Source organism: Ailuropoda melanoleuca, unplaced genomic scaffold, assembly GCF_002007445.2.
Source record: "Ailuropoda melanoleuca isolate Jingjing unplaced genomic scaffold, ASM200744v2 unplaced-scaffold2139, whole genome shotgun sequence".
NCBI lineage: Eukaryota > Metazoa > Chordata > Mammalia > Carnivora > Ursidae > Ailuropoda > Ailuropoda melanoleuca.
Window position 1 is genome coordinate 1 of NW_023190937.1, and position 19,887 is coordinate 19,887.

Below are 19,887 nucleotides of genomic sequence, written 5' to 3' on the forward strand. Positions count from 1 at the left end.
AAAAAAAAAGAGTGATTCATAGTTTCTGCAGTATAGATCCTTTACGTCTCTGATTAAGTTAATTCCAAGGTTACGTATGGTTTTTTGTGCTATTGTAAATGGGATATATTCCCTATTTTCTCTTTCTTCAGTCTCATTATTAGTGTATAGAAATGCACCTGATTTCTGAGCATTGATTTTGTATCCCACCACCTTACTGAATTGCTCTATAACTTCTAATATTTTGGGCGTGGATTCTTTTGGGTTTTCCATATAGAGTATCATGTCATCTGTGAAGAGACAGTCTGACTTCTTCTTTGCTGATATGTTTTTGTTGTCTGATTGCTGTTGCAAGGACTTCTAGTACTATATTGAATAATAGTGGTGAAAGTGGGCATCCTTGTCGTGTGCCTGATCTTAAGGGAAAGGCTTTCAGCTTTTCACCATTGAGAATAATATTTGTTGTAGGCTTTTCATATATGGCTTTTATGAGCTTGAGAAATGTACGCTCTATTCCTACACTCTGAAGGGTTTTAATCAGGAAAGGATGCTGTATTTTGTCAAATGCTTTTTCTGCATCTATTGAGAAAATCAGATGATTTCTGAATTTTTTTTTCTGGATAAAATCTAAGGCACTGATAGATTTGTGAATGTTGTACCATGCTTGCATCTCAGGGATGAATCCCACTTGGTCATGATGGATAATCCTTTTCATGTACTGTTGGATTCTATCAGCCAGGGTCTTGTTGAGGATTTTGGCATCGATATACATTAGAGAAATTGGTCTGTAATTCTCTTTTTTGTTGGGGTCTTAGCCAGGTTTGAGGATCAAGGTAATATTGGCCTCATAGAATGAGTTTGGTAGCTTTCCTTCTGTTTCTATTTTTTGAAATAGCTTTAGGAGAATAGGTATTATTTCTTCNAGGAGAACAGGTATTATTTCTTTGAATGTTTGGTAGAATTCCCCAGGAAAACCATCCAGGCCTGGAGTTTTATTTTTTGGAAGGTTGTTCATACCTGACTCAAACTCTTCATAATTAATTGGCCTGTTTAAAAAAATCAATTTCTTCCTGTTTCAGTCTTGGTAGTTTATGGGTTTTCAGGAAGGCCTCCATCTCTTCTAGTTTGCTTAATTTATTGGCATAAAGCTGTTGATAAAAATTTCTAATAATCCTTCCAATTTCATTGGTGTTGGTTCAGACCTCTCCTTTTTCATTCATAATTGTATTAATTTTGGTCCTTTATTCTTTTGAATAAGTCTTGCCCGAGGTCTGTCAATTCTATGGATTCTCTCAAAGAACGAGCTTCTAGTTCTGTTGATCTGCTCTACTGTACTCCTGGTTTCTAATTCATTGATTTCTGCTCTAATGTTAGTCACCTGCTTCCTCGTGTGTGGATTAGGCCTGTCCCTCTGTTGCTGTTCCAGCTTCTTGAGGTGAGAATATAAAAACTGCATTTTAGATTTTTCTATTCTTTTGAGTGAGGCTTGGATGGCTATGTATTTCCCCCTTAGGACTGCCTTTGCAGTATCCCATAGGTTTTGGACNTGCTTAATTTATTGGCATAAAGCTGTTGATAAAAATTTCTAATAATCCTTCCAATTTCATTGGTGTTGGTTCAGACCTCTCCTTTTTCATTCATAATTGTATTAATTTTGGTCCTTTATTCTTTTGAATAAGTCTTGCCCGAGGTCTGTCAATTCTATGGATTCTCTCAAAGAACGAGCTTCTAGTTCTGTTGATCTGCTCTACTGTACTCCTGGTTTCTAATTCATTGATTTCTGCTCTAATGTTAGTCACCTGCTTCCTCGTGTGTGGATTAGGCCTGTCCCTCTGTTGCTGTTCCAGCTTCTTGAGGTGAGAATATAAAAACTGCATTTTAGATTTTTCTGTTCTTTTGAGTGAGGCTTGTATGACTATGTATTTCCCCCTTAGGACTGCCTTTGCCATGTCCCATAGGTTTTGGACCATTGTGTTTTCATTCTCATTGGTCTCTATACATTGTTTAAATTGATTTTTGATTTCCTGTTTTATTGAATAATTCCTGAGCAGGAAGCTTCTTAGTCTCCAAGTGTTTGAGTTTCTTCCAAATTTTTCCTTGTGGTTGAGTTCCAATTTCAGAGCGTTGTTGTCCAAGGATATGCAGGGGATAATTTCAATCTTTTGGTATCGGTTGAGACCTGTTTTGAGTCCCAGAACATGGTCTATCCTTGAGAATGCTCCACAGCCATTAGAATAGAATGAGTATTCTTTGGTTCTGGGGTGTAGTGTTCTATATATATCTATGAGGTCCAACTCATCGAGTATGGCTTTCAAAGCTTTTGTTTCTCTTCTGAGGTTTTGCATGGGTGTTCTGTCTATTTCTGATAGTGGGGTGTTGAGGTTTCCTACTATTAATGTATTCTTATCTATATGTCTCTTTATTCTGGCTAAGAGTTGGCTTGTGTATCTTGCTGCTCCCCTGTTGGGGGCATATATATTAATAATTGTCATATCCACTTGTTGAATACTTCCTTTAAGAATAATATAGTGCCCTTCTGTATCTCTCTCTANTTCTATATATATCTATGAGGTCCAACTCATCGAGTATGGCTTTCAAAGCTTTTGTTTCTCTTCTGAGGTTTTGCATGGGTGTTCTGTCTATTTCTGATAGTGGGGTGTTGAGGTTTCCTACTATTAATGTATTCTTATCTATATGTCTCTTTATTCTGGCTAAGAGTTGGCTTGTGTATCTTGCTGCTCCCCTGTTGGGGGCATATATATTTATAATTGTCATATCCACTTGTTGGATACATTCTTTAAGAATAATTTAGTGCCCTTCTGTGTCTCGAACTATAGTCTTTAGTTTAAAATCCAGTCTATCTGATATGAGAATAGCTCCCCCAGCTTTCTTTTGAGGTCCATTTGTGTGAAAGATTGTATTCCATCCCTTTACTTTCAGTCTGAATGTATCTTTAGGTTCAAAATGAGTCTCTTGTAGACAGCAAAAGGATGGGTCATTTCTTTTTATCCAATCTGCAACCCTGTGGCATTTTATGGGAGCATTTGGGCCATTTACATGGAGACTGAGTATTGAGAGATATGATTTTAATGATGCCATGGTGCCAGTAAAGTCTTTGTTTGTATTGGTTGTGACTTTCTGTTCTGTATCACTCTTGGGGCACTTTTATCTTTATAGAACCCCCCTTAATATCTCCTGTAGGGCTGGTTTTGTGGTTATGAAATTGGTCAATGACTGGCGATTCTGGAAAGTCTTTTTTTCTCCATCAATTCTGAATGACAGCCTTGCTGGATAAAGGATCCTTGAGTGCATGTTTTTCTCTGAAAGAACTTTAAAAATGTCCCCCAAACCCTTTCTCTCATTCCAGGTCTGTGTAGACAGGTCTGACGTAATTCTGATACCTTTGCCTTGGTACATGAGCGATTTCTTTGCCCTTGCCACTTTCAATACTGCATCCTTGAATCTAATATTTGCGAATTGCACTATGACGTGATGTGGCGTAGGTTAGTCGTGGTTGAGCTTAGGAGGGATCCTCTTTGCCTCTTGGAAACAAATGTTTGTTTCCCTTGATAGATTAGGGAAGTTTTCAACTACAATTTGTTCAAATATCTCTTCTAGACCTCTGTTTTTCTCCACGCCCTTGAGGATGCCAATGATTCTGACATTGGATCGTTTCATTGAGTCAGTAATCTCCCCTAACCTACATTCATGGGCATGTATTTTTTTAAGTCCAGATCCTATTTTCACTTTTTCTTCTACTAACCCATCCTCCAATTTGCTAATACGTTCTTTTGCCTCAGTAACCCTGGCCATCAGAGCCTCTAGTTTTGACTGCATTTGGCTCGTAGAATTTTTAATTTCTGCCAGATTCGCTCTCATTTCTGCCCTAAGAGATTCTATATTCTCATTAACATTTTTGTTAATACGTTTTTCAAGTCTATACATCATCTTGACCATTGTTACTCTGAATTCCATTTCTGATAATTTGGTTATATCCATATCCATTAGTTTTGTGGCAGAGGCCACAGACTCTGTCTTTTCTTTGCTGGGGGGATTTCTCCTCTCGTCATTCTGATGAGGAGAGGTTGCAGGGTTGTCCAGAGACGAGCCCAAATTATTGACCAGGACCCAGGCAGTGCACACTTGTTTTATAGAGATCTTATGGAGGTGGTCTTCTTGATTTTTCACTCTGCCTTCTGGGGGAGGGGCCTGCCACACTGATACTCAGGCAACCCTATTTGGGAATAGTCTCCATGTCCCCCGTGAGGGGGGATGAGAATGGGCACCCTATGAGCAGGTCTTTCCAGGCTTTAGTTCTCTGGTGGCTTTCCCTGGCAGTTTGTTGTGCCTCTTCTGAGAGACAGAGCAGCAGTGGCCAAATCTCAGCCTCTGTCACAGAAGAGAGGGGATCACGGACCGTTCTCCACTGATGAACTGGCCACTTTAACTCTGTTTCTGTTGGTGCTGCTCAACCCTGCAGCGTCCTGGGAAGTGCGCCCCACACAAGGCATCCCAGCCCTTACTTCCAGGGCCGGCCTGTCTCTGTCCTTTGTGTTTCTAACACCACCAGCCGGCAGCTGGCAGCCACCCCTGTGCACTCCTGGAGCTCCCGGTCTCAGTCTGTTTCCAGTGAGAGCACCAGAGTCTCATGAGAAGTCTGGTGGTGCGTGCTCCCCATTCACGGTCACAGTCTGTTCTCTCACGGGTGCCGTCCGCGAGTGCGCCTCCCCCGTGCAGGTGGCTACCGCTTCCTGGCGCCTGAGCGCATCGGCCCCCTCCCCCTTCTGTCTATATTCCAATATCTGTGCGCTGTTTCACGGCTCCCTGCTTCGTACCTCAATACTCAGCGCTGGAGTTGTTTATTTTTAGAGATCCAGATGTATCTTCCTGCATCTCAGGCTGATTCTGTGGATGTTCAGGCTGGTCTGGTACCTATCCAACTCTACTCAGGAGACCAGCTGGAAAGGGGTCCCCTACTCCTCAACCATCTTAACTCCTCCCACATCTTCTTAATCCAGTCATCTGTTGAAGGGCATCTCGGCTCCTTCCATAATTTAGCTATTGTGGACAAGGCTGCTATGAACATTTGGCACATATGGCCCTTCTCTTCACTACGTCTGTATCTTTGGGGTAAATACCCAGTAGTGCAATGGCTGGATCATAGGGTAGCTCAATTTTTCACTTTTTAAGGGACCTCCACACTGTTTTACAGAGTGCCTGTACCAACTTGCATTCCCACCAACAATGTAGGAGGGATCCCCTTTCTCCACATCCTCCCCAACAATTGTTGTTCCTTGCTTTATCAATTTCCATTCTAACTGGCATAATGTGGTATCTTAGTGTGGTTTTGATTTGAAATTCCCTGATGGCTAATGCTATTGAACATTTTTCATGTGTCTGTTAGCCATTTGTATGGCTTCATTGGAAAAGTGTCTGTTTGTATCTTCTGCTCATTTTTTTATTTGATTATTTCTTTCACATGTATTGAGACTGAGAAGTTCTTTGTAGATATTGGATACCAGTCTTTTATCTGTAGCATCATTTGCAAATATATTCTCACATTCCATAGGCTGCCTTTAGTTTTTTTTGACTGTTTCCTTGGCTGTGCAGAAGCTTTTTATCTTGATGAAGCCCCACAAATTCATTTTATCTCTTCTTTCTCTTGCCGTTGCATATGTGTCATGAAAAATTTTGCTGGGGCTTATGTCATAGAGGTGCTGCCTATGCTCTTCTCTAGGATTTTGATGGATTCCTGTCTCACATCGAGGTCTTTTCACCATTTCGAGTTTATCTTTGTGTATGGTGTGAGAGAGTGATCAACTTTCATTCTTTTGCATGTAGCTGTCCAATTTTCCCAGCACCATTTATTGAAGAGACTGTCTTTTTTCCACCAGATGTTTTTTCCTGCTTTGTCAATGATTAGTTGCCCAAAGAGCCGAGGGTCCATTTCTGGGTTCTCTATTCTGTTCCATTGGTCTGTGTGTCTGTTGTTGTGCCAGTACCATGCTGTCTTTTGATCACAGCTTTGTAGTACAGCATGAAATCCACATTGTGATGCCCCAGCTTTGCTTTTCCTTTTCAACAATTCCTTGGGGATTCGGGGCCTTTTCTGGTTCCACACAAATTTAAGGACTATTTGTTCCAGTTCTTGGAAAAATGTCATTAGTATTTTATTGGGATAGCATTGAAAGTGTAGATTGTTCTGGAGAATATGGACAATTTAACTATGTTAATTCCTCTGATCCATGAGCATGGAATATTTTCCATCTTTGTGTCTACTTCAGTGTCTTTTAAGAGTGATTTGTAGTTTCTAGAATATACCTCCTTTACATCTCTAGTTAAGTTAATTCCAAGATAACCTATGATTTTTGGTGCTATTGTAAATTTAAAATTTCTAGTGTATAAGGAATCATCATTTTTCATTTTTCTTGTAATATAAGATATTGGAAGTTGTTTTCTCTATATTTTTAATCATATTTGTTTGTTTCCAGTTAGAACATAAGGATATTGTGTACATTTGGTCATTTTGTCACTTTTGGATGACTGTCAGATTTAATATTTGAATATCATGTCTTATAGTGAGGACAGAAATATCCAAAGGGATTGAAATCAGTCAGTGGCTCCAGCCTTTTGCAGAGGGAGAGCTGAATTTGTTTCTGGTACTAATAAAACATGGAACAGAAGGTACCGGCTCACTGTAAAGTTCAGGGTTTACTTCCTGCAAGAAGTGCCTGAGATCCAGAAAATCCTCAGGTGGCCTCTCCAAAGTGATTTGAAGAGACAAATATCCAGTCAATGAGGCTACAAAGCCAAGCTCAATGTCCAGCTGTCTGATTTATGAAAAGGTCAATGGGTTACCATTTGGTATTGTATAAAATAATAGGCACTGTTATCTAAATTCTCTCCAAAATTATAGTACATGAGAATTTAAAACACACGAGAATGGCTGTGATTGCCAATCCCAAAGCTATCACACCTATTTCCTTCTGACCCAATTACTGAGGCCACGAGGAAGCTAACTGTTCCAATCCTAGGCCAGAGTGTCATCTAACGTGTGTTCTGAGAAACTCCTGCTACAAATATATGAATAGTGGTACTTAAATGGTTTCTTTAGGACATCCACACTGTGTACAAGTCCTAATCTGTTTCCTGAGGGGACATTTTTCTTTGTGGCAGGGACCTTCAACCTTGATCAGAATTTCCCCCTTTAAACCATGTTGTTTAGAAAGCACATTAGGTCAGGCATCTTCTTTTGGATGGAGAGGAATATGCCTCAGGAAGGTGCACAGCTCTGAGCTAAGTTAGTCTCTCTGTAGAGAAGATTAAGACAAGAATGTCTTCTCTCCGATGTAATCGACTGAAAAATGCACTCTGATGACAGGACCCTGGAGTTGAGCCATTTAGAATATACCTGACCCAGTTGCCTTCTACCAGATCCACAAGTAGTGGAAAATGAAATCACGATTTTCTTTAGGTTGGTCTCAATGCTGACTGAGCTCTCTCTCCTTCCTGCAATAATTTTGATATCAAGATCATGAGAAAACAACCCTTGGTCTCCCTGTGCCATTGTGTTCATCAAGATTTCCCTCAGGGGTTGGTTTTATTTGACCTCTAACCTTACCTTGGCCCTGAGCCAAGAACTGTCACACTAACAGGAACCCTGTGACAAGTCTGGGGAAGGGGAGAAGCTCCCTGTCTTGAGAGGCGAGTCCAAGCCACCTGGCATGGCATGTGACTTATTCCATTCCTGAGTAAGACAGAAAAATGTCAAATGAACTCTAATGGATTGAAGAGAAATATAGGGACTTGGTAGTAACTGGGCTGAGAAGAAGGATGGAGGAGAACTATCACAGCAGGGATTCCAGCTCCCATTCAGCTTCCTTCCCTGGTGCTTGCATTGCACCATGTGTGGCCACCAGGGGAAACCATGGACATGGATTTAGGGAAGGTCCTGGATGTGCTTTACCCTGACCTGTAAAATTCCCAAGAGCTGATTCCTCCTGAGTGCTGCAGAAGAGGACCACGTGTGAGGGTGAACCAAATCTATTCTGTCTCAATAAGTTCTTACTCAAAAGTCCAACAAACACCTCCAGTCCTCAGACTCAGAGCCCTTTGTAAAAGGGGACCAAAGGGGGCTAGAGAACCCATGCTAGTGAGGAGGAGAGGGAGGCTGTGAGACAAGTGAACAACTCCAGCTCTGTGTTTGGTGCCTACAGAAGAAAGAGTGAATCTCTCCTAATTCTAGCCTTTCATGGTCCTGTTCTCATCCTCGATCCACATGGCACAAAGGGTAAATTCTGGAATTATTTGTCAACTGCATGGGGATACTCACAGTAGGAACTAAGTGGCATTCCAAGTCTTGCTCCATTTCCTGGGCACTAACATGAGCTGTGTCCTAGAAAATTCATGTCAACACATTTTAATCCTTCAGCTATGTTCTGCTGCCCTGGGATGGAAAAGTATCTAGAATGCAGGTTAGGTAAGAAGGGGTGAGGAAAGGAAGATACAGGAAGCACATTTATCTAGAGGTCTTTCCATTTTATGGGGTAAGGGCAGGGGATAAGTTAGGTCTTGGGGAGCCAGGACCAGGGTAGGTGTCTCAGAAGTCAGTGTTCCTGCGGTGTCTCCACAGGGACTGGGCTCAGGTCTTTCTCAACTTCCTTACTCAAGGCATTCTTGAAGTGCTGTGGAAGGAATCAAAGGGACATCTGGGCTGATCATTTGTCTCCTTTTCTTCAGTTTCTTTAAGGCCCCAGGACTGAACTCAGCAGTGTGTGTTCTTCCTTTTTTAGGCCATGGGCTCAGTCTAACCTAACTCAGCCTCTCTTGTTCTCCAAGACTCTGGGAAACACTGTTTCAGTAGCTCCTGTGTGGAAGCACCATGATATTGGGGAGTCATAATGAAATCTCCTGGTACCAACAGCAACCAGGAATGGCTTTGAAACTGCTGGTTTACTATACCATTACAGGGCCCTCAGGTGTGCCTGATTGCTTTTCAGGCTCCAAGTCTGCCAAGACAGCCTCCCTGACCATTTCCAGACACTAGGCTAAAGGTGAGGCTGATTATAACTGCCGTTAGTATTAATTTCCAACGTTATGGGAAAGTGAGACCAAACCATGCCCAGTGTTCACAGGCTCCACCCTTGCCCTGCAGCTGCTTCCCAACCCTGTACAGAGGGGGCTTCATGAGGGATGGTCCTAAAAATCATTTCTCCTTTATCTCTTCTGCTTGATCACCGGAATATCCTAGGTCAACACTGCATCTGATGAGTACATTGATGGCTTCCTCTTTGCCTATGTGCTCTGGTCCCAGAATGGGACTCTTCCCCACTTTTCAATTTAGCCACCTAGAAATGAGGAGACTGTCCCCGTTAGCCAGAGCTCTTTCAAAAATGGATCCCTTTCTTCTAGATTGGAAGAGAAAGCTGTTGGATGTGTCCCTCTTTCCTCAGGAAAGCCAAAGCATCCATTTTCCTGATGAGCAACAATTTCTAGCCAGAGTTCCAGTTAGAATGGATCACTAATTATATAAACCTAAATAAATTTATTAAAGGATTTAACAGTAAATCTATGAAGTTCTTGAACAATGGAATAAAGCTATGCTTGGGTATCAGAAGGCCCCGGGGGCAACCAACTCTAGTCATGTTGCCAGAAGTTTCCCAGTTGATCACTGGAAATTCCATGTTCTCTCAACACCCTCATTACCTGTTCAGGAATCAGGAAAGATGGTCCCTGAGATGGTTAAGTTTTTATGTCAAGCTCACGGGGTGCAAAGATGAAACTTTATTTCTGGGTGTCCCTGTGAGGGTGTTCCTGGCTGAGATTAGATTTGAATTTGTGGGTTTAAGACAGTAGAATATTGTACTTAAGGTGTGTGTGCCTGACCCAATGCATGAGGGCTTGAGTGGAACAAAGGCCATAGATGGAGGAATTCACCTTGCTTCTAACAATGCTGGTTGAGCTGGGAATCTTATCTCACCTTCTTCTCCCGATGGGCTGGAAGGCCTCGATCCGCTGGCTTCATAGGTTCTCAGGCCTATGGGACCTAAGTGAATTATGCCGCTGACTATACTGGTTCTGTAGTTGACAGATGGCAGCTCACGAACTTCCCTGTCTCAATAATCATGTGAGTCTGTCCTGATTAGATAAAATTTCTCAAGTATACAAATACATTTTAAATGTATATGTATCATTTTTGTATATTTATATATAATTTAGACCTCATATAATTTGCATATATTATACTTATATACAAAACATATTTTTATGTATTAGGTATTTCATATACTTATATAAATGCATATAAGTATATCACATATTTAAAAATACAACAAATAAACACACACACACATACACACATATATACACACACAACACAATGCACATAGTTTTGTTTCCCTGGATAGCCCTCACCTACTTGAGAGCTCAATCTTCCCATAATGTTCTCACCATCAATTATTTTCAAAAATCTTCTCACCACATACGTTCTTCCTTTCCCCAGTAAACAGGCAGCACTTTCGTTGTTGAATTATTGAATCATTGAGGCCAGAACAGTGTCGTACATGAATCCCTCAGCATCTTTGTCAGCACAGTGGGAACAGAGTCTGTGCTACTGAACACAGAGTAGTGTCCTGAGTCATGGACCCCTGTCTATGTGAGGCTGGTCAGAGTCTGCACCTGCTGTGGGATGTGGGTCTTCACGGAGACAAACAAGTTGGCAGAGGGATCATTGTCTGATTGGACTTTAGGGCCTCTAGTGTAAGCCGTGCTCCCTGACTGTCATGGCATCAGTGAGATCTTTACAAAGTATCCACATGTGCACGGGAAGGCAGGGAGCACCCACTGCCAATTGGACTCTGTCTCCTCTTCCTTCAGAGAAATTAGTCTCTATTTTCATAATAGGGAAATTGCCGGGAAAATCACAGCCTAGATGTGGAGTGAACAGGATCACTCCAACATGAGATCCGTGGAGCTGCCATAGCCCTTCTGTCTCATATGCTGTGCCTCAAACTGCAAGAACAGTCTTCTATGTCTTCTCAAATAATTCAACAGTACTTATTTCTAAAACATCTTTTAAAAGATGAGAAAATAGACACTTCAGATAGAATGATTTGAAATGTTTTAGAAGTCCCTGAGGCCAACTAATCCACCCATGCTTTTATTATACTACATGGGAAGGGAATCAGCACGTGAATGAGTAAGCATTCATGTGTCCATTGATTTTCTGGGTCAGATGCCATACATGTGGCCTGGTTATTTTCTCTCTCTTTCTCTCTCTATCTTTTCACTTGCTATTATTAAAGGAATCTCTATACTTATTATATCCTAAATGATACAACCTAGCTGTTGATTTTTGTGATTTTAAAAATTGTTCATGCTTTAGCTGTATTGTTCATTCATCATATTATGTGCAAGTGTTAAATTTGCCTCCTTTTGTGGTAATCAAGCTCATTATTTCTGTTATGTATAACTGTGTGGGCAGAATATTCAAAAACATTTGACATGAAACCCTTAGTCCTCTATGATGGAGGCCCTGAGGGTGCTGCTAGTACTCACAGAGATGCAACAGATGCATGGCATCTCCTCGGGAAGAGCAGTGTTGGTTTTCTGCAGGAAGCATGTGGACACCAGAATGTTCACAGGTGGCCTCACTGCTGTGATCCCAAGAGACAGTGATCTAAACTAATGGGCTGCAAGCCTAGTTTCAGATGCATCCCTGATTCTGACTAGGCCATGATCTAGTTACTGTGGTATTCTTATCGAAAAGTAGACATCATTTCCTAAAGAAAGGTCTAAATAGTTTATTAGTTGAATGTTTAAAGCACTTAAACAATCTCAAGTCCCAAACAATTCTTGTTTCCCAGAACACTATTCCTTACCCCCATCCCAGGGGCCACAACTCTGCTCATCCCACGGTCTGGTCCAGAGACAGATTGTTCAGAAGCTCTTGAAGCCTCTGTCTTGTGGTATGAATAGTTACATGAAAAGAGTGTCATCAGAGCATCTCTGTTCCACAAAACTCCTGGAAAGGAGCCGTGAGTCCTGAACAGTTTTTCTCCAAACCCACCTGCTCTAGGAAAGCACACTAGGTCAAACATCTCTGTGGATGAAGAGATGTTGCTTAGGAATGACCTAGCTGTGAGGTCAGGTCACAAATGTGCACCGAGGCAGAGAGAAAACATCCTGTGTTTCCTGGGCACACAGACTTGCCCTGTGAGATGTCCCTGGAGCAGGACCCCTGCGGCCAATCTTGACTCCCGTCCCTTTCTCCCAGAGGCTCAGACCCTGGAATCCTTTCTCTGGATTTCAATGAAGTATTTGTCTACTCTACTCAGATCTCTCTTTCTTGCATTACTCTTGTTTCCTAAGCGTGTTGAGATCAATCATTTTCTCAATATCCCTCTTTTGTCGTCCTCGAACTGACTGGGGCTGGGTTAATTCAATGGGGGATGTTTCCTCAGCCCTGAGCCACGTCCACCTCACACACTCTATCCCTGTGAGTGGCTTTCCTGGTGACTTTGAGAAAGAGCATGTGGGCCTCTCGATGTTGCAGGTGCCATATTTCATTATGGAGGAAATAAAGGAAAAAGGGAAGGATCTTGAATTGCAGTAGNAGAAAGGGTCAGAGCTTGGGACAGAGCTGGGAGGATTTGGGGGGTGGGCAGGAGGAGGGGCAGAGCATGGGTTTCCAGCTCTGTCAGCTGCCTTCCCTGGAGCTTGGCCTTTATGCTCTGTGGCCACTAGGAGGCACCGAGGACCTGAATTTGGGAAAAGCAATTTTGGCTGTTCTCTTCTCCTGAAGGTAGGTCCAAATGTGCTTCTGGAGACACTCTATGTGCGACACAAGGGATCTGTTGTATTCCAGTAGTTCCCTTTATGGAAGTTCCAGTAAACAACTCCTACCCTCAAAGCACTGTAGAGCAGGAGAGTGAGTCTTGAGAAAAGTTAACTGAGGGCACCAAGAGTGATTNAGCTTGGCCTTCATGCTCTGTGGCCACTAGGAGGCACCGAGGACCTGAATTTGGGAAAAGCAATTTTGGCTGTTCTCTTCTCCTGAAGGTAGGTCCAAATGTGCTTCTGGAGACACTCTATGTGCGACACAAGGGATCTGTTGTATTCCAGTAGTTCCCTTTATGGAAGTTCCAGTAAACAACTCCTACCCTCAAAGCACTGTAGAGCAGGAGAGTGAGTCTTGAGAAAAGTTAACTGAGGGCACCTAGAGGGAGTTGAGGGAGAATGAGACCCCAGCTCTGACTGTGCTGCTGGCGAGAGGAGTAATTGAATTTCCCTTAATCTCAGCCAGCCTGGAAAGCTTTCCTAACCCCCCTCCTGCACAGGAAAGTGGTCCTGGGATTCCTCCCCCAGCCACACCAAGACTTCCCAGTAGAAGGCAAGGATATTCCAAGGCTGGCTTGAATTCCTGGGGTCTGTCACAGACTCTGCCTCTTGTGATTCAGCTAATGCATGTGAAATGTGTTAATATCTGGACACCTAGGCTTTGTTGCCCAGGGATGAAGAAGTATTTGGTATAGAGAATCATGTCAGAGTGGGTGAGGAGAGGCAGGGCAGGAATTACATTTGCATGGAGGTCCTCCCTTCTTGGAGGAAGGGGGAGTGGATAAGAGAGTTATAGGGGAGCCAGGCTCAGGGTGGGGGCCTGAGAAGTCAAAGCTCTTAGAGCGTCTCCACCATGGCTTGGGCTCTGGTCCTCCTCACCCTCCTCACTCAGGATACAGGTGAGCCCTGCAGGAAAGGGAGCACAGGGACATCTGGGCTGATCTTTTGCCTCCTCCTCAGACTCACCTGGGGCCCCAGCACTAAACTCACTAGATCGTGTTCATTCATTTTTCAGGATCCTGGGCACAGTCTTCCCTAACTCAGCCTCCCTCAGTATCCGGGACCCTGGATCAGACCATCACTATCTCCTGTGCTGGAAGCAGCAGTAACATTGGGAGTGGTAATTACATCTCCTGGTATCAGCAGCTCCCAGGCACTTCCCCAAACTCCTGAGTTGTAATGTAAATACTAGGCCATCAAAGAACCCTGATCCCTTCTCTGGCTCCAGATCTGGAAACACGGCCTCCCTGACCATCTCTGGGCTCCAGGCTGAAGACGAGGCTGATTATTACTGATGCTCATATGGTGGTAGCTACAATCTTAAACAGTGATCCCATTTCATGAGGAAGTGAGACCAAAACCTGCCCTCTGTTCACAGGCTCCCTACTTGCTCTGAAGATGCTCACCTAACACGGAGACATCTGGATGCACATTTCTATGGAGGCCCCTTCATTCTCTGGGGCAGGTGCAGTAGTTTCTTCAAGAATTCACACTTCGCAAAATTCGTAGTCCCTATCCTGAAAGTCCCTTCTCTTCTGAAAGGGAGCATTCAGCCTGATTGGTATTTCCACTTTATTTTTTTTAATATTTTTAAAGGTTTTATTTATTTATTTGACAGAGACAGCCAGGCAGTGAGAGAAGGAACACGAACAAGGGGAGTGGGAGAGGAAGAAGCAGGCTCCCAGTGGAGGAGCCTGATGCTGGGCTCGATCCCAGAACACTGGGATCACGCCCTGTGCTGAAGGCAGATGCTTAACTGCTGAGCCGCCCAGGTGCCCCAATGGTATTTCCCCTTTAAACCATCTAATGAGAAAGCGCACTAGGTCAGGAAGCTCTTTGTGAGTGGAAAGGACTTCTCCCCAGGAAGGTGCACAGCTATGAGTTGTGAGTCTCTGTACAAGGGAGATTAAGTGAAGAATGTCTTCTGCACCATGCGATAGAGAAATGCATTCTGATGTTAAGTCCCAGAGGTGGGCTCTTTAGAGTAATCCTGACCCCAGTCCCCTTCTAGCTAATTAACAAACCCTAGAAAAGTGCTCCTGTTTAATTTGGCTGTTTCAGATGCTGACTGAGCTCTCTCTTTTTCACTCCCAATATTTTTTGATTCAACAGTACAAGTAACCAATAGTTTGTTTGTTTTCTTTTCTCGCCTGTGCCATTGTTGTATCCTGGCTTTCTTCAGGAGATGGTTTAATTTGACCTCTAATATTTCCTCAGCCCTGAGCCAAGAACTGCCACAGTAACACAAACGCTGTGACAAGGCTATTGAGGAGGACAAGCTAGCTGGTGCAGAGGGGTAGGGTCTGAAGCCCCTGGTGTGGCAGGTGACCCATTCCTTTCTTGAGGAAGATGGATTTAAGAGGAATCTCAGGACTTAGTACTGATTGGAAGAGGAAAAAGGAACGGGGAGAAAGAGCAGAGAAGAAATTCTAGCTCTCACTCAGCACCCTTCCCTGGTGCTTGTGTTGCACCATCTGTGACCAACAGAGGGCAGCAAGGACCTGGATTTGAGGAAGGTCATGACTGAGATTTACCCTGACCTATGCAGAGTCCCAAGAGTTGATTCCTCCTGAGTCATGCAAAGGAGGACCATGTGTGAAGTGTGTTCCAAATCTATGTTGCCCCAATAAGTCCCCTGTGTGAGAGGCCAAGAGACACCCCAGGCCTCAGCCTCAGAGTCCTGCAAGGAAGGTGACTGAGAAGCAGGAGGACCTACCCTACTGAGGAGGAGAGGAAGGAGATAAGGGATGTGAACCATCCCTGCTCTGTTTTCAGAGCCTACCAAGGAATGAGTGAATCTCTCTAACTCCAGCCCCTCTGGTTCTTTCCCCAGGCACAATCAGCACAACACAAGTAGAAAGTAATGGGATCATTCCTCACCTATATGGGGATTCCCACAGTAGGAACTAAGGGACATTCCGATTCTGGCTCCATTTCCTGGGCAGAAACATGAACTCTGTCCTAGAATACCCATGTCAAAGTATNCAAAGTACTGGAATCCTTCAGCTAAGTTCTGTTGCCCTGGGTTGCAGATATACGGAGAATGAAGGTTCAGATCAGAGGGGGTGAGGAGAGGCATGTGTGGGAAGCACATTTGCATGGAGGCCTTTTCCTCTTCCAAGCAGGGGAAGGAAATTAGAGGAGGGGGAAAGCCAGCCTTAAGGTTGGGGTCTCAGAAGTCAGTGCTCTTGAGGTGTCTCTATCATGACTAAGACTCTGGTTCTCCTCACCGTCCTCACTCAGGGCACAGGTGAGGCCTCCATGGAAGAGACCATGGGTACATGTGGGGCCATATATTTCTCCCCCTCAGTCTTAACTGAGGCCCAGTAATGAATTAAAAAGGGGTGTGTTTTGTACTTTTCAGTGTCCTTGACCCAGTGTGCCCCGAATCAGCCTCACACAGTTCCTGGGGCTCTGAGAAGGACTGTCACCATCTCCTGTTCCTGATTGAGCAGTGATATTGGGGCATCTGACTATGTCTCCTGGCAGCAACAGCACCTGTGATCGACTCTTAAACCTGTAATTCATTGTGTCAATAAGCAGCCCTCAGGGATCCCTCATTGCTTCACTGGCTCTGGCTCTGGCAACACAGCCTTCCTGACCATCTCTGGGTTCCAACCTGAGGTTAAGGCTGATTATGACTGTGACTCATATACAGCCAGTGACAGTTATCACAGTGGTGGAAATTCATGGGGATGTGACACCAAAACCTGTCCTGAGCTCACAGGCTCCCTCCTTGCTCTGGAGATGATTGCCAATCCTGTGCAGAGGGGGTTTCCTGCAATGTGGCCACGAGAATTCAGTTCTTCACCCTGTCCTGTCCTCCAAGGATGTCCGAAAGGAAGACATTCCCTTGATGAATTTTCTAGGGACAGAGTCAGCTTCCACTTCCTTGTGTGATGTGTTCCAAGGTGGTCATTCCTTTTAAGTCTTCAGTGATAGGAGCACAGTAAGTGGAGACCCCACCTAAGCACACTCCACCTGTTCTTTATGAAAGTCTTACTCTAAATTGCACCATTGCTCACACTGGTACAGGGCACAGCTGGTTTCCCCTTGTGACTTGTGATCCAACAAAATGTCAGGAATGGAGTAGGATGCCTGGGAATTTCACAAAGTGAAGACAACCTATGGAATGGGAGAGGATATTTATAACATATACATAGCATTAGTGGTAAATATCCAAGCTTTCTAGGAAAAAACAATTTCTTACATTCATGCCAGGAAGTATCTTCGCAACTCGGAGCCAGGTTCCCAGTCATGTTAGACTGATTCTCTCATCTGTCAAAGAATCTGTAATGTAGGGACACTCTCTTCCTTACTGTTTTCATTTCAAAGTGATGAGTCTCAGGAACTTGAGAAAGCAATCCCTTGGTTGTACACCTGACAAGGGTCTTATTTATGTGTGAAACACATTAAGTAATTTAAGTGAGGGCAGAGAAAAAATTTACAACTCATGTTTTCTTGGTAAACATGAAAAGTAACAAGAGGAAGACCTTTCTTTCTTGCTGATCAGAGACAATTTCATTCCCACCCAACCTTTTCTTTGTTTTTAGATTTGTATTTACAATTCAAGAATCAAGGCACATTTGTAGGGAATTACTCGGGAGGCAGCCTTGCATATTCTTGTCTTGTCTTTGTGCCTCCAAAGCATTCCATATTCAGACTCATCTTTCCTTCCATTTTACCTGCCTTCTGGATCTGCCCTGAACATGCTGGGGTGAGGCAGGTGGGAGGTCACAGACCACAGCTGCACAGAACCATGGGAGAGTGGCTTTGTCCTACCATTGGCTCATTCTCTTTTCCAGTTTGTTTCTCAAGGAGTCTGTGTGAATTTATTTCCACGAAAAACAAAATACCCACAGGAACAGTGTTTTCTCCTTTTTCATCTAGTTGCTCATGGCAACTGTCTCTTCTATATTTGTTCACAGTCTGCTCTACGTAAAGGACAGGAAAAGTGCTGAGGTATATTTGAGTTTGCTTTCAAAATTCTTTCATTATAATTCTTATCATATCTAAACAAAAGTGCATAAAATAAATGTTTTTACTCAAACAGCTCCAACGTGCATTATTTCTTGGCTCACAGCAGCATTTATTGGGGCTTTGTGGTGTCTGCTCACTATGCCTCAAATGGAAACTGAGCCTGATAACAGTACTTCCAATTTGGGCTACGTTACCAGTGGAAACAGGCATTAGGGAAAAGGGGAAATTGAAAATGAACTTTAAAACTTTCACAGGAAATGTTTAGGAAGGGATATTTTGCAATGCTACTGTTCCTTCAGTGGTACAATGTCCAGAGTTTACTTTTACGGTTACCAGTGGGTGAGTGGTGGTGTACAACTGAGTAGATAAAACATATGCCTGTTGTCAGACAAAGAGATCTAATATAAATGGAATGAGAGCTGGATAATATAAATCTTCTAACAAATGACCCTCTGGACACTGAGAAATGTCTCATTTTCAAACCTACAAAACCCTATTCTACATAATGTACCATGGACAGTGTAACATTCTTCATCATTTCTCAGGTTGAGATTTGAAGCTGAAGAAGGGAAAGTGGCTTGCTCATGAGTGGAATGTGCAGAATGTCCTGGCAGGTGCTCCTTTTCCCCTCCTAGGGTTTGCTTTCACCTGTGCACCTGACCCTCCATATGACATGTGGGTAAGTAGGTGGGGTGTCTGACAAGCTGATGGGTTTCAATGTTGCATGTCCATCACCAGCAACAAGTATGGGTGGGACCATGGTAAGTGTGCAGCTGGGGGAGAACCCAGCACCTACCACCAACTCACAGCAGATGTTTCCATTGGTGTCGGCAGTGACACTTTCCTAACAGTAGAGAGATCCTCAGAAGTTGGTGCCCAGCAGAGGGCACAGAAGGAAGGGCCCCAAGTCTTGCATGGTCACAGGGAAACACTCATGTTATTGCAGAAACACGGAAGGTCCAGGAGCTCACATGTATGAGGTCTTTAGGAGATGCTTCTCTTCTGGACATATCAGGCATAAAAATTCAAATTCTTGACCTTCAGAAGGTACATGTCAAAGTGTTTGAGTCTATTCAGCTAAGCTCCGCTGCCCAAGGATGTCAAGTATCTAGGATGAAGGGTCAGATCAGAGGGGGTGAAGAGAGGAAGGTGCAGGAAGCACATTTGCATGCAGGCCACGCCCTCATTGAGGCAGAGAGGGGGAGGAGATAATAGAGGTCTGGGATAGACAAGCCTGGGATTGGGGGTCTCAGAAGGCAGTGCTGTTGAGGAGTCACCACCATGGCCTGGACTCTGGTCTTTCTCAGTCTCCTTGCTCAGGGCACAAGTGAGGTCCCCAGGGAATGTTCATTGGGGACATCTAAGCTGATCCTTTCTATCCTCTTCAGGTTCAACCGAGGCCCCAGCACAGAGCTAACTATTGCTTTTACCTTTTTTTAGGTTCCTGGGCCCAGTCTACCCTGACTCAGCCAGCCTCAGTGTCCGGGGCTCTGGGACAGACAGTTACCATTTCTTGTACTGGAACCAGCAATGACATTGGGAGTTATAATCATGTTTCCTGGCACCAACAGTATCCTGGCATGGCCCTCAAAACTCTGATTTATGATGTAAATACACGGCCATCAGGGATCCCTGATCGCTTCTCTGGCTCCAAGTCTGGCAACACAGCTTCCCTGACCATCTCTGGACTCCAGGCTGAGGATGAGGCTGAATATTACTGTGCCTCACCTAGAAGTGGTGGCACTTATCACAGTGGTCTAAGTTCATGGGGAAGTAAAGCCAAAACCTGCCCTGTTCTCACAGCCGCCCTCCTTGCTCGGAAGATGCTTCCTCAATCCTAACCATTTATAGAGGGGACTTCGTGCAATATGGCCTTGAGATTTCAGTTCTCTCTCAGATTTCAGTTCTCCCTTATACAATATAATAAAATGGAATAGGCTTCCTGGTGAATTCTCTGGAGAATTCTCATTCTCTTTGTTCCTTTACATGTTCCCAGAATATGATCTTCCCATTCATCAATGGTAGGGAGAGACTGACAAAGAGATCTTTGTTCTGTCTAATTTTCACAGGTCTCAGGGACATCCTTACTTT

At 43.7% G+C, this 19,887-nt stretch overlaps 1 pseudogene and 1 gene segment (V, D, J or C); both read left to right on the top strand.

Moving 5' to 3' along the window:
• Positions 1–13,669: 13,669 nt before the first annotated feature.
• On the top strand, positions 13,670–14,111 carry LOC109488688 (annotated as a pseudogene).
• Positions 14,112–16,005: 1,894 nt separating this feature from the next.
• Positions 16,006–19,637, top strand: LOC117797997. The segment is given in 2 exon segments: positions 16,006–16,066; positions 19,237–19,637. Coding segments are annotated over 2 exon segments (447 nt in total).
• The last annotated feature ends 250 nt before the right edge of the window (positions 19,638–19,887 follow it).